This window comes from Ornithorhynchus anatinus, unplaced genomic scaffold, assembly GCF_004115215.2.
Source record: "Ornithorhynchus anatinus isolate Pmale09 unplaced genomic scaffold, mOrnAna1.pri.v4 scaffold_264_arrow_ctg1, whole genome shotgun sequence".
NCBI lineage: Eukaryota > Metazoa > Chordata > Mammalia > Monotremata > Ornithorhynchidae > Ornithorhynchus > Ornithorhynchus anatinus.
The window spans coordinates 3,108,465-3,129,388 of NW_024396743.1; the positions used below are offsets into that span (position 1 = coordinate 3,108,465).

General features: G+C 63.2%; 1 protein-coding gene across 3 annotated transcripts in view; it reads left to right on the plus strand.

Annotated features, from left to right (window-relative positions):
- The window catches only part of BAIAP2 (BAR/IMD domain containing adaptor protein 2), a 55,807-nt gene that overhangs the window by 31,562 nt on the left and 3,321 nt on the right, over positions 1-20,924 (plus strand). For 2 of the 3 annotated variants that reach the window (XM_029056892.2, XM_029056893.2), the window contains exons 4-13: positions 546-607; positions 848-919; positions 1,680-1,817; positions 9,303-9,455; positions 14,108-14,338; positions 14,447-14,648; positions 16,109-16,310; positions 16,811-16,879; positions 18,189-18,351; positions 20,208-20,242. In XM_029056892.2, the coding sequence (XP_028912725.1) occupies positions 546-607; positions 848-919; positions 1,680-1,817; positions 9,303-9,455; positions 14,108-14,338; positions 14,447-14,648; positions 16,109-16,310; positions 16,811-16,879; positions 18,189-18,351; positions 20,208-20,242 (1,327 nt within the window). Of the gene's footprint in view, positions 1-545; positions 608-847; positions 920-1,679; positions 1,818-9,302; positions 9,456-14,107; positions 14,339-14,446; positions 14,649-16,108; positions 16,311-16,810; positions 16,880-18,188; positions 18,352-20,207; positions 20,243-20,547; positions 20,839-20,924 lie in introns of those variants that run through there. The other variant, XM_029056894.2, reaches the window with a different exon arrangement.

The following is a 20,924-nucleotide window of genomic DNA, read 5'->3' on the forward strand; positions in this document are numbered from 1 at the left end:
CTTTCCTCTTCTCCCACTCCCTTCTGCGTCGCCCTGCCTCGCTCCCTTTATACATCCCCCCGTTCCAGCCCCGGTCCACTTATGTCCACATCCCTCATTTTATTGATCTATATTAACCCTTGCCTCCCCCTCTAGACTTTAAGCCCATTGTGGGCAGGGAATCTGCCATATTATACTCTCCCAACTGCTCAGCACGATGCTCTGCACACAGTAAGGGCTCAGTAAATACTGTCGACTGATTGACCGCTCCATCGATCGGTCAGGTTTGAGCGCTTACTGCTTGCGGAGGCCTGTTGCGAATACTAGGGAGAGCGCAGTAGAGTTGGTAGGCTGATCCCTGCCCTCGAGGAGCGTCAGTGCTTGGCACAGAGTGAGCGCTTAACAAATAGCACGTTTATTATCATCACGATCAGCGTCAGACTCTCCGGAAGCAGGGGAGCGGGCGGCGTCCCAGCCACGTTCTCGGGGTCGAACTGCGCTCTCTGTGTCTCTCTCGGGGTCCCCGTCTCACCACCGTCCCCCCCTTCCTGTCCCCGTCCCTTCAGGAGACGTCCTCTTCCAAATGGCCGAAGTCCACCGGCAGATCCAGAACCAGCTGGAAGACATGGTGAGTCCCCGGGGGAGGCGGGAGGAAGGAGTGGGGGTCCCTCACAAAGTCATCGGTCCGCCCGGGCGAAGGCGGGGGCCGAGGGGCCGGTCCAGAGCCTGCGGGGTAGCCCCCCGCTCCCCCACCACCCTCCCCCGGGCCGCCCACTCCCGCAAAGGTTGGGCAGCCCCGTTCCTTGGGACGCCGGCCGTCCCTCCGTCCCCCACCCCCTCCCGACGGTTGCGTTCTTTGTGTTTTCAGCTGAAGTCCTTTCACAACGAGCTCCTGACCCAGCTGGAGCAGAAAGTGGAGTTGGACGCCCGCTACCTCAGCGTAAGCGAATCCCAATCCCCTCGCCCCCACCCCAACTCCCGCCCGCTTCCGTCAGAGCCTCGCTCCCTAGTAGTGATGGCCCGGAGCGTTCTTCACAAACGAGCGCCGAAGTGACCGTAAGCTCGTTGTCGGCAGGGGATGGGGCCGTTCTCTTGTTAGGCCGTACTCTCCCAGGCGCTCAGTCCAGTGCTCTGCACGCTGTCAGCTGGGCCTGGAGGGAGGAGAAGCTTGGGAGAGGACAAGTGAGTGCGTATTCATTCATTCGGGCACTCGGTTGTATTTATTGAGCGCTTAGTGTGTGCAGAGCACTGTTCGAAGCGCTTGGGAGAGGCCAATACAACAACCAGCAGACACATCCCCCGCCCAGGACGAGCTCTCAGTCTAGAGGATTGTATTAGACGCGCTCCCTGCTGCCCTCGAGGAGCTGACGGTCTACCGGGTGCAGGGGACTGTACTGAGCACTAGGAAGAGAATAATTGAGTTTGAAGCTGCCATCCCTGGCCTCGAGGAGCTGGCAGTTTACTGCGGGCAGAGCACTGGACTGAGCAGTTGGGAGAGGCCAGTAGAGTTAGTAGAGCGGAGGTGGGGTCCCGGGACAGTCTGCCCACCCCCGTTTCTCCCCTCCTTGCCCGGCCGGTCAGCCCCCCCCCACCAGGTCCGAGGGGCCGCGCGTGTCCCGGGCCGCCCGCGGGGAGGGGGTCGGGATTCCCGTCGGCCCCGGGGCCTGGGGGCTCACTCGCCCCCTCTCCCCCCGGCCCAGGCGGCGCTCAAGAAGTACCAGACGGAGCAGAGGAGCAAAGCGGAGGTGCTGGACAAGTGCCAGATGGAGCTGAAGAAACTCCGCAAAAAGAGCCAGGGGAGCAAGAACCCCCAGAAGTACTCGGACAAGGAGCTCCAGGTAGGCCTCGGCGCCGGGCCCCGGGGGGGGGGGCCCTGTTTGGCGGAGGGGGTGGTCCCTCTCCTGCCTGGGACTGTGGCCCCCAGCCCCCCATCTCTGAGGAAGGCAGCGAGCTCCCTGGCACCGCCGCTCTCCGCTCCGTCCTCCCCGCCGGCCTCGTCCTGCTTCCGGGCCCGCGAGGCGGTTTTCCGGGTGGGAGTGGGGATGCCCCTCCACCGCCCACTTGCCCACGCGGTGGAGGAGCCGCCCCGGGACAAGCCGGATCAAGCCCTCCCCCCCCCCGCCCACCGGCCCACGCTCCCTCCGCCCGCCCTTCCCCCCACCGTGGGCTCTGCCCGGGCACACCCAGGCCTGGCACCAGCCGCGGGCACCCTGCACCAATCCCGCTCCCTCCGGCCCGGGTCCTGTTGCCGGCGCGGAGCCCTGGCCGAGCGCAGCGGGTGCGCGGAGAGCGAGGACGCAAATGAGAAAGGCAGGGTGGTGTCTTGGCTAGATCCCGGGCTTGGGAGTCAGGTCATGGGTTCTAATCCCCGCTCCGCCACGTGTCTGATGTGTGACGTTGGGCAAGTCATTTCACTTCTCTGGGCCTCAGTTTCTCTGGAAAATGGCGATTCAGACTGTGAGCTCCACGGGGGACAGGGACTGGGTCCAACTCGATTTGCTTGTATCCACCCCAGCGCTCACTAGAGTGTCTGGCACATAGTAAGCACTTAACAAATGCCGTGGAGATTAGTATGATTATTATTATTATTATAACACCCCCCGAAAACCGGCCAAGCCCCCGGGGCACTCGGGGGGGGACTTCTGTCGATCAGTGGTACTTATTTAGAGTCTAGTGGGGGCAGGGCGCCGCTCTGGGCACTTGAGAGAGATTCATAGAGTTGGTAGTCTCGAGGAGCTCGAACGCCGTCCAGCTTTTCCACGTGCCCAGCTTCCCACGCGTGCCATCCCACGCACCTTCAAGCCAGGCGGCGGCGGCAAATACGCCAACAGGGACACACAGACACAAGTATACACACACAGAGCTGTACACTCACAGACCCACTGAGAGCGTAAGGCGTGTACAGAAAACCACAAGCACACAAACAGAGACGTTCACGCAGAAATAGAGAGTGGGGCCTGACTGATTCTGGCAGAAGCGGGGTCGGGCAAGGAAGAGCGCGGGGTTGGTTTTTAAAGTGGCATCTGTTAAGCACTTACTTCGTGCCTGCCTCTGTAGTAGGCGCTGGGATAGATATGGGCTGATCAGGTGGGAGACGGACCCTGTGCAGTGTGGGGCCCACGGTCTTCATCCCCATTTTACAGATGAGGGAACTGAGGTCCAGAGGAGCGACTTGCCCAAGGCCATACAGCGGATGAGCAACAGAGCAGGGTTAAGAACCCGGGTCTTTCTGACTCCCGGGCCCGGGCTCTACCCACTAGGTCGACGCTGGTCCCATCTGCAAACTTCCCCCTGACCCCAGAGGAAGTGCTCTTTGTTTCTCCGTTTCCCCTGATGCACGGGGGATCGTTTAGGTCAACTTTGCCTCCTATTTTGGCCTTAAAGAGGTTTCGTTCTCTTTCCTTCTCCTTGCGAGTGTCAGAAGGCAGATACGCCCAGAACGCAAAGGGGGGAGACTTGTTCTATCCGAAGGGCTCTGTCCTCAAACGAAGCCAAAACGAAACCACCGGCTTCCAGCCGAATCTGTGGTGTTCACTGAGCACTCGCCGTGCTGGACAGTACAACAGAATCCGCAGACCCGCTCCCCGTCCACAACGAGGTCACAGTCTAAAGGGGGAGACAGACATTAATAGGAATAAAGGGAAGTGAAGTGACTGGCCCGGGGCCACACGGCAGACATGTGGCGGAGCCGGGTTGAGAACCCAGGTCCTTCTGATTCCCAGGCCCGGGATGCGGCCACTGGGCCACACTGCGTCTCTCTTCCCGGGGTGGGGGGAAGGGGAGCTGGGATAAGCCAGCCTCACCGTACCCCGATCTCGTCTAGCTCGCCGCTGACCACTCCCCACCTCCTGCCCCTGGCCTGGAACGCCTCCCTCCTCCTATCCGACAATGACTCCCTCCTCACCCAAGCCGTACGGGAGGCCCGTCTCCTCCAAGAGGCCTTCCCTGACTAATCCCCCCTTTCCTCTTCTCCCGCTCCCTTCTGCGGCACCCTGACTCGCTCCCCCTATTCATCCCCCCCCCCAGCCCCACCCCACTTATGTCCCTATCCGTCTTTTATGGATTTATATTCCACTCTGTCTCCCCTTCTAAACTGTAAGCTCCTCGTTGGCAGGGAATGAGTGTGTTTATTGTTCTGTCGTCCTCTCCCGAGCGCTGAGTCCAGTGCTATGCACGCAGTAAGTGCTCGATAAACACCGTCGACTGACTGCCCGGATCGAGGTCTCGTGGCTGGGGAGGGGGCTTCGGGCCCGCCCAGGGGGCCGGGGCGGGGGTGGGCCGCACGGGCCTCTGCTCCCAGGAGGGAATTCCTTCTCGGATTAACGGAGTTTGGGCCCGGACGGGCAGCGGCTAATGCCCGCTTAGTTAATCTTCAAACGCAGTCACCCCGAGCGGCGGGGGGAGGGGGACGCGGTCACTCGGGAGCGAGTGACCCGGCACGAACCGCCAAAGTTCGGTCTGTTTTCTCCAGTCGGCCGGAGGGCGGGCCTACCGGACGTCCGCTCGTCTGTTTCTCTGGGCGTTCTGTTTCCGTGGACTCGTGGTGCCCGCCGACGTGTTTTAGAGGACATCGTGAAGAGCTCTGTACTGAGCCCTTGGGAGAGTACCAGAGTTAGTAGACACGAGCTTAGAGTAGTCTACTGGCTGCAGAGCGCTGTACTGAGCGCTTAGGAGAGTACGAGAGTAGACACGAGCCCCCGTCCTCAAGCAGCTACTCTGTGCAGAGCGCTCTGCTAAGCGCTTGGGAGAGTCCAGCAGAGTCAGTAGACGTGATCCCTGGCCTCAAGGAGCTTCCAGCCTACTGTGTGCAGAGCACTGGACTGAGCGCTCGGGAGAGGACGGTAGAACAGACCCGTTCCCTGCCCACAAGGAGCTGGCAGTCCAGAGGGGGAGACAGGCATGACTATAAAGAAATAACTGAGTAAATGACAGATAGAATACATTACCCTCCCCCGGAGACAGGCGGGTGGGCGGACGCGGCAGCCGCCTTCGGCTCGGGTGTTTCTGGAGCACCGGTCTCCATGGCACCCGAGCCCGGAGGACCCCCGGAGAGGGGATGGGGGCGGTGGGTGGGGGAGGGCCCTGAGGCGTCAAGCCCCGAAGGGGCGGCCGGGACTCGGGAGGCTCCGCTCCGGCCCCCGGTTCGAGGTCTCGCCTCCCCTGCCCCCGGCGGGAGGGTGGGGGGCCCATCCTTATTTCCGGAAGGGGCCCCCCGCCCCTACTTCCGGTCCCCCGGAGACCGAGGAGGCCGGCCGGGAAGAAACGTGGCGCGTCCGCCTGGGCCCTGCCCCTCTCGCCGGCCTAGTTTCCCATCCCCGTCCACGCCGAGGACGCCGCCGGCCTCTCCCGAAGGCGGCGCCGTCCCGCGAGCGGAGGGAAAGGAGGGCAGGACGGGATCGCCGTGGAGACGGAGTCCGGGGGCAGCGCCCACCCATCCAGAGGATCTGGGCGGCGGGGAGCGCCGTCCGGGTGGAGGGGCGGCCGCTCGGCCCCCCCCACCGGCCCCGGGGTGCGGTCCCAGCCCTGCTCACAGGGGACCTGTGGGAAGAAATGAGAATCTTAAAAATAACAGGCGGCTCAGCTCCCCGGGCCCCTAACGAGGCCAGAGCGCCAGCCTACAAACCCAGAAACCACCTTGGCACGGGGCCGGGGGGAGCCGGCAAACGGCCTCTCGGCGGGGCGGGGGGGGGTCTGGCTCATCACCCCGATCCCTCACGACTCCCAGAGACACCGGGCGGCCGGGGCTGGGCTTCGGAAGACCCTTGACCTGTCCGGGCCTCAGTTCCCACATCTGTCAAGTGGGGGATTCAGCGTCGGTTCTGCCTCCCTCTTAGCCTGGGAGTCCCCGATGGTATTGGAGCCCCCCTCGGTGCTCAGCACGCTGCTCGGCACCTTAGCGCTTAACAAGCGCCACCCTGTCGATCGTTATTGTCTTTGTGGCTTTCGGTGTCAAGGCCGGGGTAGATCCAGACTAATGGGGTCGGGCACGGTCCCTGTCCCACGCGGGGCTCACAGTCTTCATCCCCATTTCGCAGAGGAGGGAACCGAGGCTCAGAGAAGTGAGGCGGCGGCTTGCCCAAGGTCAGGCGGCGGAGCCGGGATGAGGACCCAGGTCCTCTGGCTCCCAGGTCCCGGCTCTAGACCCGGGTACTTAAAAGGTCAGGTCCTGATGGTTTGAGTGGAGTAGAGCCTCCACCCGACACCCCTCGACTTTCTGCAGAGTTGGACGGGAGTGGGCGAGGAAGAGTAGGGATCGATCGCATTTATCGAGCGCCGCTCTGAGCCCTCGGGAGAGTATTGATCGATCGTATTTACTGAGCACTTACTGTGTGCGGGGCACTAGCATCAAGCCCTTGGGAGGGTTATCGATCAGTCGTGTTTACTGAGCGCTTACTGAGCGTAGAGCACTGTATTGGGCCCTTGGGAGAGGATTGGTCCATCGTATTTACTGAACACTCACTGTGTGCAGAGCAGTGTACTAAGCGCTTGGGAAAGTACGACTCCGACAGAGTTGGTAGACGGCTCCCAGCCCTCAAGGCCCTCAAGGGGAGATAGCCATTAAAATAAATTACATATATGGGAAATAATCAAGGGAAGAGATACGGACCTAAGCGTCGTGGAGCCGAGGTAAAGAGCGAGCGTGTAGGGCTCGCGGGAGGGAGCTGAGGGCGTAGCCCGGGAAGACCTCTCGGAGGAGATGGGATCTTCGGAGAGGGTCGAAGGAGGGGAGAGCGGCGGTCTGTCGGAGGAGAAGGGGGAGGGAGGACGTGAGTGAGGGGTCGGCGGCGGGAGGGCCGAGATGGCGGGACAGAGAGGAGGTCGGCGACGGTAGAGGAGCGAAGCCGGCGTGCCGGGCCGTAGTAGGAGATCAGAGAGATGGAACCGGCCGGGGGCGAGCTGATTGAGGGCTTTAAAGCCTCCGGCGGGGAGTTTCTGTCGGATGCGGAGGCGGACGGGCGACCGCTGGAGGCTTTTGAGGAGTCGGGGCCGGGGGGGGGGATGCAGCCTGGAAGGATTTTTTTTTCCGAAAGCGATCCGAGCAGCAGAGTGAAGCGTGGACTGGAGCCCGGAGGAGCAGGAGGCGGGGAGGTCAGCCAAGAGGCCGATCCTCTAGACTCTGAGCCCGTCGTGGGCAGGGAATGCGTCTGTTTATTGTGGTATTGGACTCTCCCAAGCGCTTCGTCATTCATTCATTCAGTCGTATTTATTGAGCGTCGACTATGTGCAGAGCACTGTACTAAGCGCTTGGAATGGACAATTCGGGAACAGATAGAGACCATCCCTGCCCGATGACGGGCTCGCAGTAGTCCGGTGCTCTGCACAGAGCGAGCGCCCAGTAAATACGAACGGAATGAATGAATGCAGAATGCAGGTGGGCTAGGATCCTTCCGGGAGAGGGCCGGGGCAGGCTGGGAAGCAAGAGGGATGGTGAGGCGAATACCCCCGAGCCGCGGGCCGCCCGCCATCGCCGAGGGGAAGGGGGCGGCGCCCCGGGCCTCCCCCTCCGGTTCTACGTCGTCGGCCCGGCCGGGAGCCGGGGGAGCCCGGGATGGAGGCTGGCAGAGCCGCGTTGGCGGGGCGGCCCCCGGGATGGGGTTCGGTGGAGGGGGGGACTGGGGCCCCGGGCGCTGGGCAGCGCCGGGCCCCGGGGGCCGGGCCGTGCTCCGCTCCCAGCTGGCATCGCATTTCTCGCCGAGTGCGTCCCATCTTCCTCCTCCTCCAGACACACACCCAGGTTGGAGCCCCGAAGCTGAGTCAGAGCCATCTCTTGGTGCAGGAGGGTTGGAGGGAGGATGGATGAGTCAGAAGCGGGGGAGGGGCGCGTGCCCCCCTCCCCCCCCCCCCCCCCGGTGTGGGTGGGAGGCCCCCCTGCTAGGGTGACTTGAATTTCAAAGAGAAGCGAGAGATGATACAAAGCTCCAGTTTTGTTTTTCCTTTTTTTTTTTTTTGGTTGGCTTTTTTTTATTATTATTATTGCCAAAGCATCTGGCAAGGGGGTTGAGCAAACCAGCAAGACAGATGAGGGGGGGATGGGTGTGGGGGGCTCTTCCTCCCCCTTCCCCCCTGCCACCCGCACCCCCCCCAGACCCGCCTCAGTACGGTGGAGAGGGCTGTCTGGGCACCCAGAGGGCGAGGGGCACGCTGGAAAATCCTGGGGCAGAGAGAGACGGAGGAGAATGGGCAGGAAGCCGGTCCCGTTCTGCTTCGTTGTCTGCCCCCCCCCCCCCCCCCCACTTTTAGACTGCGAGCCCGTCGTTGGGCAGGGATGGTCTCTATCTGTTGCCCGATCGTCCATTCCGAGCGCTTAGTGCAGTTCTCTGCACACAGTAAGCGCTCAATAAATACGAATGAACGAATGGTCCTAAACAGACGGGCCCATTTCGAAGCCACTGAAAGGAGTCGGCCCAAATGAGCACCTTTTGAAGCTCACCCGGAAAGGGGTGTCGCAACTCCTCTCCTTCCCCCTGCCCCCCAGATCCCCGGGGGGCATAGAGGCAGTCCGGCTCACGTGGTACGTAATCCCAAACCCATCGGGCCACACGCCAACCCAGGCGTGGCCTAGAAGCAGCGTGGCCCAGTGGCTAGCACCCGGACCTGGGAGTCAGAAGGACCTGGGTTCAACCCTGACTCCGCCGCCTGTCTGCTGGGTGGCCCTGAGCGAGTCACTTGACTTCTCTGGGCCTCACTGACCTCATCTGGAAAATGGGGATTGAGACCGTGAGCCCCATGTGGGACTGGGACTGTGTCCAACCTGATCAGCTCGGCTCTACCCCGGCGCTTAGTACAGGGACAGAGTAAGCATGTAACGAGTACCGTAAAAAAAAAAAAAGTTCCTCTCTCCCAAAGCAGCCACCTCAGACTCAGGGAAGTAATGGTGACGATTATCATCGTTAGTAATGATGATAATTGGCTCCCAGTGCTCTGCTATGTGCTGAGCACTGGGGCCGATGCCAGATCATCGGGTCGGGCACGGTCCCTGACCTTAATGGGGAGGGAGACCGGATATCGTTGACCACAGATGTGGAGGCTGAGGCTTGGAGAAGGGAAGCGACTTGGCCAAGGTCACACAGCAGGCGGGCGGCGAAGCCGGGGGAGGAAGGCAGGTCCCCGGACTCCCGGGCCCCGGGCGCTTTCCGCTAGGCCACGCTGCGTGTCTGGTGGACAGATGTGCCCTCCCCCCGAGGCCTGGGCACATCTGGATCCCATCTCCCCAAGGCATCCCCGCACCCTGAATACGCCCGTCCCCCAGCGCACGTCTCCCTTTCTGGCCGTCCCCCACTCACGGAGCTCCCCGCCCCCCTCCCCTGTCTCTGTGCGTCTAGTACATCGACACGATCAGCAATAAGCAGGGCGAGCTGGAGAGCTTCGTGTCCGACGGCTACAAGACGGCCCTCACGGAGGAGCGGCGGAGATTCTGCTTCCTGGTGGAGAAACAGTGCGCCGTGGCCAAGAACTCCGTCTCCTACCACGGCAAGGTGAGCCCCGCCGCCCCGGGGAGCCGGGACCGGTGACCCCCGCTAGCCCCCGGACCGGTCGGACGATCGACGCTACTTATCGAGCCGCTCTCTGGGCACGGGGCACTGGACTGAGCGTTTGGGAGAGGGCGGAGCACCCGGGGTCGGTAGGCACGATCCGCGCCCTCAGGGGAGCGGAGAGCCGTCCGGGGCTTTCTGCCCGCAGCCCCATTTCTCTCAGGTCCCGGGCCGAGGGCCCCAAGTAGTCAGTGGCACCGACCGAGCGCTGTCGGGGTGCGGAGGCACTGTACTGTGCGCCAGGGAGAGTCCGATACAGCGGAGTTGGTAGACACGATCCCTGCCTATATAGAACTCTCCCAAGCGCTTAGTACAGCGCCCTGAGCACAATAAATGCTCACTAACTTTGACTGACTGGCTACCTATAAGGAGCTGACAATCTACAGAGAGGGGAAATGGTAAAGTGTAAGGATATGGGCACCGGTGCCGTGGGGCCACGGTGAGCAGCGTCAAAAATGCTTAAGGGCCTCCACGGGCAAAGGGACACAGAGGGGAGGGTGAGGAGGAGAAATGGGTTATTCAGGAAGGCCTCTTCTTCAGAGGTGTGATTTGCATCGACCTTTGAACGTGGGGAGTGTGGTGAATTTGGAAGGGGAAGGCGATCCAGGCCAGAGGCGGGACAGTGAGCGGCAAAAATGCTGAAGGGTCTCCACGGCCAGGGCAGAGAGGGCAGGGAGGAGAAATGGGTTATTCAGGAAGGCCTCTTCTTCGGAGGAAGTGTGATTTGCATTGGCCTTTGACCATGGGGAGTGTGGTGAATATGGAAGGGGAAGGCGATCCAGGCCAGAGGCGGGACGCGGGCAAGGGGGTCCGGAGCAGGTTGGCATTAGAGGAGCCGAGAGCGCGGGCCGGGTTGGAGTAGGAGAGCGGCGAGGTGAGGTAGGAGGGGGAGAGCTGATGGACGGCTTTAAAGCCAATGGGGAGGAGTTTCTGTTCGATGCGGAGGCGGGTGGGCAACCCCCCCGAAGTTCTCGAGGAGTGGGGTGGCATGGCCTGGACGTTTTTGTAGGAAATGTGAAGTGTGGACCGGAGTGGGGAGAGACGGGAGGCAGGGAGGCCACCGAGGCGACAAGGTCCCGGGCCCTCAGTTCCCTCCTCCTTAAAATGGGGATGGAGCCCGGGAGTCCCCCGTGGGGCAAGGGACTGTGTCCAACCCCCTTTGCCGGGATAATAATAATAATAACGTCGGTATCTGTTAAGCGCTTACTATGTGCCGAGCACCGTTCTAAGCGCCGGGGGAGATACAGGGTCATCGGGTCGTCCCACGTGAGGCGCCCGGTCTTCACCCCGGTTTTCCAGATGAGGTCACTGAGGCCCAGAGAAGTGAAGTGGCTGGCCCGCAGTCGCCCAGCTGACCAGTGGCGGAGCGGGGATGGGAACCCCTGACCTCAGACTGCCAAGCCCGGGCTTTTTCCATCCAGCCCCGCGCCCAGCACGGTGCTTGGCACCTAGCAGGGGCTTAAGAAATGCCGGAATGATTAAATAGAGCGGTGCTGGTGGTGGTGAGGGGGAGGGCTTGAAGTCAACCCTCCCACGATGGCGGCTGCCCCTGGTCACGTGGCCCCGCTGTTCCCTCCACCTCCCGCCGCTGTTCCCTCCACCTCCCGCCGCTGTTCCCTCCACCTCCCGCCGCTGTTCCCTCCACCTCCCGCCGCTGTTGCGCGCCGAGGGCACGCCCCCTTGTGGGCGGCGCTTCGTCCTGCAGCCCGGCCCCCATTGGCTGGCGAGCCGGCCTCTGCCGCCCTCTAGTGGCGAGCCGCCGCCGCGCACCCGGGCCCACGGGAGCGCCCTCTTACTCCCCGTGCTCCCGGGCCCAGCGGTTCGCAGAGGGGCTCGCCGCCCCGGGGACTGCACCCGAGACCCCGCGGGAGGTCTGGTGATCATCGTAATTGCGGCATAGAAATGATAATGCCATTTGTGAAGCGCTTACTAGGTGCCAAGCACCGTGCCAAGCGCTGGGGGAGATACGGGGTCGTGAGGCTCACAAGTCTTCATCCCCATTGGACAGATGAGGGAACTGAGGCACCGAGAAGTGAAGTGACTTGCCCGAAGTCACAGAGCTGACAGGTGGTGGAGCCGGGATTAGAACCCACGACCTCCGACTGCTAAGCCCGGGCTCTTTCCACTGGGCCACATCTGAAGAGCCGCTCGCTAGGGGCCAGGCGCTGGACTAGACGTTGAACAAGTCTGGTCATAATGAGAGTAATATTAGTAATAATAACGGGGGGGGGGGTCTTTGTACAACGCTGTTGGATCGTCCTTTCCTAAGCACTCAGTACAGTGCGCTGCACCCAGTGAGCGCTCAGTAGATACCCTCCGCTGGGTAAGTCTGGTAATAGTGATAACCATATTAGTGATAATAATAATGATGATGGTATTTGCTAAGCGCTTACTATGTGCCGAGCGCTGTTCTAAGCGCTGGGGTAGATACAAGGTAATGAGGCGGTCCCACATGGGGGCTCACAGCCTTCATTCCCATTTTCCAGATGAGGGAACTGAGGCCCAGAGGAGTGAAGTGACTTGCCCATGGTCACACGGCAGGCCAGCGGCAGCCGGGATGAGAACCCAGGTCCTCTGGCTCCCAGGTCCGGCCTTGAAGCGCTAGGTCACGCTGCTTACTATGTGCCAAGCACTGGGCTGAGCGCCCCGGGGTTGACAGAAGGTGATCGGGTGGGATTGGTAGGAATAATGACTGTGTGGGGTTGGTTAAACACTCACTGAGCGGGGGAGATAAAATGCAATCTGATTGCGGGAGTTTCTGTCCCCCAGGAGGCTCAAAGCCTAAATGAGAGGGAGGGAGAACAGGTTTCCTGTCCCCATTTTGCAGAGGAGGAAACTGAAGCCCAGAGCAGTCAAGCGACTTGCCCAAGGCCACGCAGCAAGCAGGCAGGGGGTTGAGCAGGATTTAGAACCCAGGTGTCCTGATTCCCAAGGCCCCCCTGCCTCTTTTCCCTCTCCGCTCACCAACCCACCGCCCTCATGCTGACCTCCCCCGCGCCCCCCCCCCCCAGGCCCTGAGGAGGCAGACCCTTCCCCACCTCGCCGGTGGGGAAACTGAGGCCAACGAGGGCAGAGCAGAATCACACGGCGGAGTCGGTCCCCGGCATATGTCGCGCGGCGGAGACCGCGTGCAAGGTGCCGAATGGAGTCTTTTTTTAACACGCCTTGCGGGTGGCTGGCGGGAGCACCAGCCCCGTCGGGCCGGGAGAGGAAAGAGCTCAGGAGATCCAGGTTCTGGTCCCGGCCCCGCCGGCCGTCTGCTGTCCGACTTGGGGCAGGGCGCTTGACTTCTCTGGGCCTCAGTTACCTTCTCTGGAAAACGGGGGCGTCGCGTCCGATGAGGAAGGGGGGGCCGGAAGAAATGAGTCAGGAGGGCATCGAAGGTGGGGCGGGCAGCGGTGGGTCGCATTGGCCGTGGCTCTGAGGGTGGGGAGGGCGGTGGGCTTGCGGATCGGGGGTGACGCGGGCGCCGCTGACTTATCGATGGGTATTTACGGAGCGCTTGCCAGCGCGGAGCACTGCGCGAAGTCCTGGGGAGAGGACGGTAATAATAATAATAATGTTGGTATTTGTTAAGCGCTTACTATGTGCAGAGCGCTGTTCTGAGCACTGGGGGAGACGGTCAAGTTGGTGGACCCGACTGCGGCCTCCAAGGAACTTGCTATTTGGCAGGCGCAAAGCGCTGCACGAAGCGCTTAGGAGAGTGAGCATTTCTAGGGAGAGTGAGCGCTGTGCCCGCAACGAGCTCAGGGTCTAGAGGGGGAGACAGACATTCAGATGAATAAACAGATAAATAAATTACAGCTATTGACAGCTGTTGGGTGCCCTGGGGAGTCCAGTAGACTTGGTAGCACCGTCCCTGCCCTCAAGAAGCTACGGTGTAGCCAGGGGAGACTTGGCAGACGTTAGGAGAAATTACAGGGAGGGGGCAAGCAGTCCCTCAGTGGTATTTATCCAGTGCTTACTGTGTGCAGAGCGCTTGGGAGAGGCTAATAGAACAGAGAGCTGGGGGTGGGGTGAGTCTCAAGGAGCTTAAGGTGCTTTATGGTTATATTGTATTCAGTTTTCACCTCCTGCCTCTGGCCTGGACCGCCCTCCCTCCTCTTATCTGACTGCCCCACCCTTCAAGGCCCTACTGAAGGTCCACCTCCTCCCAGAGGCCTTCCCTGACTAAGCCCCGCTTTCCTCTTCTCCCGCTCCCTTCTAGGTGGCCCTGCCTCGCTCCCTTTCTTCACCGCCCCCCTTCCCGGCCCCTCACCGCTTGGGTCCGTAGCTGCCGTTCCTCCGTTGGTATTAATGTCGGTCTCCCCCGTGGCCTGTCGGGTCGCCGCGGGCAGGGAATGCGTCTTGAATGTCGTACCGTCCTCTCCCAAGCGCTCAGTCCAGTGCCCTGCACGCAGTCGGCGCTCGACAGATACGCCCGACTGACGCCGAAGGGGCAGCGGGAGCCCGGCGCGGCCGGGGGCGTCTCGCTCAATCGATGGATTGATGGCATTTATGGAACGCTTCCTCAATAAGCGGGGTGCGGGAGGGACGGTTCTCCCGCCGGGCCGCCGACCACCCCCCGCTGACCCCCCGCTCTTCCCGTCCCACAGGGGAAGGACCTGCTGACCCAGAAGCTGCCCCTGTGGCAACAGGCCTGCGCGGAGCCCAACAAGATCCCCGACCGAGCCGGTCAGCTGATGCAGCAGATGGCGGCCGCCAGCAGCAACGGGGCCGTCCTGCCCGGCTCCCTGTCCGCCTCCAAGTCCAACCTGCTCATCTCGGACCCCATCCCCGGGGCCAAGCCGCTGCCGGTGCCCCCCGAGCTGGCCCCCTTCGTCGGCGTAAGTCCGGAGGGGTCCCGTCCCCCGCCCCAACCTTCCCGCCGCGCGTCCGCTCGCGTCCTCTCCCCCAGTCCCCCGGGTCAGCGGGCGTCCCCTCCGCCCCCGCAGCGCATGTCCGCCCAGGAGCACCCGCCCGCCATGAACGGCACCGCCGGCCCCGACGCCAACGACTACAACCACTGGTCCGACCGCCAGCCCGCCCAGCCCAAGTCGCTGTCCCCGCCCCAGACGCAGGGCAAGCTGAGCGACTCGTACTCCAACACCCTGCCCGTCCGCAAGAGCGTCACCCCCAAAAACAGCTACGCCGCCAGTAAGCCTCCGGGCCGCGGGCGGGAGGGAGGGCGGGCCGGGCTCCGGCGGGGCCGCGGGAGAGGCCACGTCGCGCCACGGCCTGGCGCGAGGAGCCAGAGGAGAAGCAGCGTGGCTCAGCGGAAGGAGCCCGGGCTCGGGAGTCGGAGGTCGTGGGTTCTAATCCCGGCTCCGCCGCTTCCCAGCTGTGAGACTTTGGGCAAAGGCACTTAACTTTTCTGGGCCTCAGTCACCTCGTCTGTTAAATGGGGATTAAGACTGTGAGCCCCGTGTGGGACAACCTGATTTCCTTACATCTACCCCAGCGCTTAGAACAGCGCTTGGCCCAGAGTAAGCGCTTCATTCCCATTATTATTATTATTGTCCCGGCTCCGCCACCTGGCTGCCGAGTGACCTCGGTCCGGCCGCTTTGCTTCTCTGGCCCTCCCCAGGAAAATGGGGATTCGATCCCTGTTTTCCCTCCTACTCAGACTGTGAGCCCCATATGGGGCGGGGACTGTGTCCGACCAGATTAATTTGGGTCTACCCCAGTGCTTAGAATGGTGCTTGACACACAGTATGCGCTTAACAAATGATATGTGTGAGTGTGTGTGTGTGTGTGTACATACACATATATAAAAGCTCTGTATTATCTGGAGGTGTGGATTATCCACACAGGTGTTCCCCAGGTGTTCCCCCGGGCACCTCCCCTGGAAACCAGGGTCATCCAGGGAGCACAGATAACCGAGTGAATGAGGCTGCCTACCCGATCCCGGAGGCCTTTGGTCTTCAGAGCTCCCACCAGTGTCCATCCGGGGCCTGCCTGGGGTGGGTCTGGGGGGGCAGGAGGGGATTCTCCGGCCCACCGGGTGACCCCCGGGGGCCGATCTCTCTCCCGTCTCATGCCGTCTCTCCCTTTATCCCTCCCCGACTGCCTCTCTCTCCCCCACTCTGTCTCTGTCTCCTCCTCTCCCCATCTCTCTCCCTTTCTCTGTCCCATCTCTCTCTCTCCCGCTCTGCCCATATCTCTCCCCGTCTGCCCCTGCCTCTCTACCTCTTTGCCTGTCTCTCTCTCCCCTTCCACCCTCTCTCTCTCTCCAACACTGTCCCATCTCTTCCCTCTCTTCCCCGTCCCATCCCTCTCTCCCTCTGCCCCTCTTTCTCCCTCTCTTCCCCAACTCTCCCTCGCCCCTGCCCCTTCTCTCTCTCTTCCCTTTTGCCCCCTTCTCTCCCCGTCTCTCTCTCTCACCCCTCTGCCTCCCTCTCCTCCCTTCTGCCCCCATCTCTCCCCTGTCCCGTCTCTCTCTGCCTCTCCCCCCGTCCCATCCCATCCCCTTTTCTCCCCCTGCTCCTTCTCTCTCTCTTCCCTTTTGCCCCATCTCTCCCCCGCCCTGTATCTTTCTCTCCCTCTCTGCTTGTCTCTCTCCCTCCTCTCTGCCTCTGTCTCTCTCCCTCCCATCTATGTCCCCCTCCCCGCCCCAGCTGAGAACAAGACCCTGCCGCGGTCCAGCTCTATGGCCGCCGGCCTGGAGCGCAACGGGCGGACGCGGGTGCAGGCCATCTTCTCTCACGCCGCGGGGGACAACGGCACCCTGCTCAGCTTCAAGGAGGGCGACCTCATCACCCTGCTGGTGCCCGAGGCCCGCGACGGCTGGCACTACGGCGAGAGCGAGAAGACCAAGATGTGAGCATCCACGGCAGGGCCTGCCGGTCCCCCCGACCCCCCCACCCTGCCCCGCCACAGCCCCGGGAATGGGGGAGCCGCCAACGCGGCGACTTCCAGGAGATTGGGTGGGGGGAGGCCCAGAGAGGGCGAGTGACCGGCCTTACGTCACACAGTGTGTCGCCGAGCCGAGGGCTGGAGGGAGAAGGTTCGATCGGGCAGTCAGTGGTATTTATCGAGCACTTCCTGGGACTATCGGGTACTTAAAGGGGACCCAGCCACGTGCGAGGAAGAGGGAGGAGGGGGAATGAGGGCTTACGTCGGGAAGGTCCCTTGGAGGAGACGGGATTTTAATAAGACTTGGAAGAAGGAGAGAGCGGCGGCCTGGCCGACGTGGACGGGGACTGAGTTCCAGGCCCGGGGGGAAGACGTGGGCGAGGGGATTCCCGGGAACCTCCGGAAGCAGGGGGCCGACGGTATCCCCGTCCTCCCCGCCTCACGTGCCGTTTCCCATCTTCCAGGAGGGGCTGGTTTCCCTTCTCCTACACGCGAGTCCTGGACAGCGACGTCAGCGACAGGCTACACATGAGGTGAGCCGGCGGTCCGGAGGTCCCGAGACCCCAGGGTCCGGGGCCGGAGGGGTGTGCCGGGGGGCGGCGTGAGAGCAATATTCAAGGTCCGTCCCGTTCCCAGCCCCCCCGGCCTTCATCGGATCAGCCTCCCTGGCACGGGAGCCCACCGGGGGAGGGGGACGGACCCGAAAACTGCGTCCCGGCCTGTGTCCTGGCGGGTTACGGGCTTGTGAGACAGGGAGCGTGGCAGTATTGTCTACAGCGATGGCAAAGACGAGGGGAGGACGGGATTTGGGGTGGATGAGATGGTCCGTTTTGGACGTGTTAAGTTTCAGGCGTCGGCGGGACGTCCAAGTAGAGGCGTCCCGAAGGAAGGAAGGATTTGGAGACTGCAGAGAAGGAGAGGGATCGGGGCTGGAGATTGAATTGGGGAATGGTCCGCGTTACAGATGGTAGTCGAAGCCGTGGGAGCGACTGAGTCCTCCGAGGGAGTGGGTGTAGACGGAGACTAGACGGGGACGCAGACCTGGACCTTGAGGGACCCCCACCGTTAGGGGGGTGGGAGGCGGAGGAGGAGCCCGCGGAAGAGACTGAGAACTAGCGGCCGGAGAGCTAGGAGGAGGATCGGGAGAGGACGGTGTCGGAGAAGCCGAGGTCGGATAAAGTTTCCTGGAGAAGGGGGTGGCGGAAGGCGGCCGCGCGGTCGAGGAGGATGAGGACGGAGTGGAGGCCGTTGGATCTGGCAAGAGGGAGACCGTCGGTGACCTCCGAGAGGGCTGCTCTCTGTGGCGCGAAGGGGACGGAAGCCAGATCGGAGGGGGTCCGGGAGGGAGCGGCTCGGCGGTGTCTCGGGCGGGCCTCGCGCACGGCGGCGTCCCCGCCGCGTGCTCGGCGGTGTCCCCGCGGGTGCTCGGGAGTCCGGCGATCCCCGCGTACGAAGGACGTGGGCTCTTGAGAAGGCCCAAAATGGAGGCTCGGGTTGCCCCCGCCCCTCCGCTTGAGAACTAGGCCCGCTAGCGCGGGCAAGCAGGGCAGGGCACGGCTCCTCTTCCGCCACCCCACCCGTCGGGGGAGGAATTTCAGCCGGGCAGGGCTCCGAGAAGGGCACCGGTCCCTCTTCAAGGAGCAGGAGCCAAGGGGAGGGTGAGCGTAGGAAAATCTCCCACCCACGTGCCCCCCCGAGGCCCGAGGCGGCCCCGGGGGCCAGCCTCCCGGCCCGGAGCCCCCCAGAGACCGGGCCCCCGGGGCGGAGGAGGCCGGGCCGGCTTGCTCGGTGACGTTATGTGTGTTTGTGTGTGTGTTGTGTTGTGTTGTGTGGCGGGTACAGCCTGCAGCAGGGGAAGAGCAGCAGCACGGGGAACCTGCTGGACAAGGAGGAGGCGGCCCTCCCGCCCCCGGACTACGGCGCTTCCTCCCGGCCCTTCCCATCCCAGCCCGCCAGCGCCTTCAAGCAGAGACCCTACAGCGTGGCTGGGCCCGGCTTCTCCCAGGTGACCACCGGCCCCCCTCCGCTGCCCGGGCCTCCTCGCCGTCACCGCGCTCGTGTCCGTTGAGCGCTTCCTGCGCGCCTGGCGCTGTACGAGGCGCCGGGGCGGGTACGAGAGAAGCGGCGTGGCTCGGTGGAAAGAGCACGGGCTTTGGAGTCAGAGGTCATGGGTTCGAATCCCGGCTCGCCCACTTGCCGGCTGTGGGACTTTGGGCAGGTCACTTCTCGGTGCCTCAGTTCCCTCATCTGTCAAATGGGGATTAAGACCGTGAGCCCCACGTGGGACAACCCGATTCCCCTGTGTCTACCCCAGCGCTTAGAACGGTGCTCGGCACATAGTAAGCGCTTAACAGATACCGACATTATTATCATTATCATTACGGGTTGGTCGGGCGGGCCGCTCGTGGCCGGGGGAGGAAGGGAGGGTGGTGAAGGGGCTGGGGGGGGGTGTTGGGTACATCGGGCCGGGGTAGCTTCACGGGTCACCCCCCTCAGCTCTTCCCCCCCCCACCCTTTCCACCCTCTCCGTCTGCCCCCCATTTTCAACCTCTGCCCCCCCCCGCCCCGCCCCCCGACTCTCCGCCCGACCCCCTGTCTCTTCCTCCCAAGAGCTCCTACCGCTTTCTTGCTTTCCCATCGCTCTGACCCGTTATCATCAATAATAATAATAATAATAATGTTGGTATCTGTTAAGCGCTTACTCTGTGCAGAGCACCGTTCTAAGCGCTGGGGGAGATACAGGGTCATCGGGTCGTCCCACGTGAGGCTCCCAGTTAATCCCCATTTGACGGATGAGGTCACTGAGGCACAGAGAAGTGAAGCGACTCGCCCACAGTCACACAGCTGACAGGTAGCAGAGCTGGGATTCGAACTCATGACCTCTGACTCCCAAGCCTAGGCTCTTTCCACTAAGCCACGCCGCTTCTCAATATCGTTATCATTATAGGTAATAGTGACTGTAACGGAATTTGTTAAGCGCCTCCTCTCTGCCAAGCACCGTTTTAAGCGCTGGGGCGGATACAGGGTGATGAGGGTGTCCCACGAGGGGCTCACTGTCTTAGTCCCCATTTTCCAGACGAGGGAACTGAGGCACAGAGGGGTCAAGTGACTTGCCCGAGGTCCCACAGCAGACGAGTGGCGGAGCCGGGATCAGAACCCACGTCATCTAACTCCCAAGCCCGGGCTCTTTCCACTAAGCCGCGCCGCTTCTCTAATCGGCGTCGGTATCGTCGATATCATCATCATCATTTTAATCATCGTACCCGTTAAGCGCTTACTACGCGCCGGGCACCGTTCTAAGCGCTGGGGAGGATACAGGTCGATCGGGTCGGACGCGGTCCCCGTCCCACGTGAGGCTCACGGTCTTAAGTAGGAGGAGGAACCGGGTATCGGAGCCCCATTTTACGGTCGCGTAAACTAAGGCCCAGAGAAGCGAATTGACTTGCCTTAGGTCAGCCTGCAGGCAAGTGGCAGAGGCGGGATTAGAACCCGGATCTTTTGAATTCTAGGCCCGGGCCCTCCCCACCAGCTGCTTCCCGGGAACGGAGGCCCAGAGGGGCCGACCGACTAGCCCCGGGCGGCCCCGGCTACCGGCCTTTCTCCGGGGCTCGGGGCCCAGGCCGGGGGTCTTGCGGGGCCGGGCCGGGGGGAAGGACATTTTTGGGAACCCCCCCGCCCCCCTCGTCCCCGGCCCGGGCGCGGGACGTCACCGGCCGCTAGGGCGGAGGCCGGGAAACGGGGGCCAGAGGGAGGCGGCGCGAGCTTTCCCCGAGCCCCCCGGGCGGCCGCGGGGGCCGGCCTCTCCCCGACCCCGGGACCCCTCCCCTGAGCGCGGCCCCCGCCTTCTCCCCTCTCTTCCAGGGCCTGGACGACTACGGGTCGCGGTCCGTAAGCAGGTAAGAGGCTTTCCTGGATCTCGCCGCCGCCCCGGCACGCACGCACGCTCACGCCGACACTCACGCCAACACCCGCGCACGCCGGGGGCGCGGGCGGAGGCGGGTTCGGGGTTCAGGGGGCCGGGGCGCCGCCCCCCACCCCCCCGCCCAACACAGACCTTTTGCAAAGCCCAGGGGAGCAGGGCCGGCCAGCCCGGGGTCCCGCCCGGCTCTCAGGCCCCGGACCCCCACCTCGGTCCGTCCGTCCGTCCGTCCGTCCTTCCGCGCGCCTGGCAGCCGCCCCCCTCTGCTTCTCTGCCCCTCAGCGGCACCCTGGTGTCCACGGTGTGAAGACCCCAGAGCCGCCGGCCGCCGCCGCCGCGAGGACCTCTCCGCCGCTCCTCCCTCCCCCTCGGCTTCTCTGGCCGCCTCCGACTGCGGGCCTCCTCTTCTTCCTCCTCCTCCTCTTCCTCCTCCTCCTCTTCCTCCTCCTCTCTTCCTCCTGACGGCTCCGCCCGGCCCCCCGGCCCGGCAGCCCCCGGCCGGGCTCTCTCTCTCGGACTGTCGGCGCGGGTGACCTTCCGGGCCTCCGGGCGCGCCCCCGCCGCCTCGCCGCCCCCCCCCCCCCCCCCCGGCCCGCGGGCCCGTCTCCCCCGGGCCACCCCGGGGTTCGCTGTCGCCGCCCCCCGGCCCCTTCCCCCCC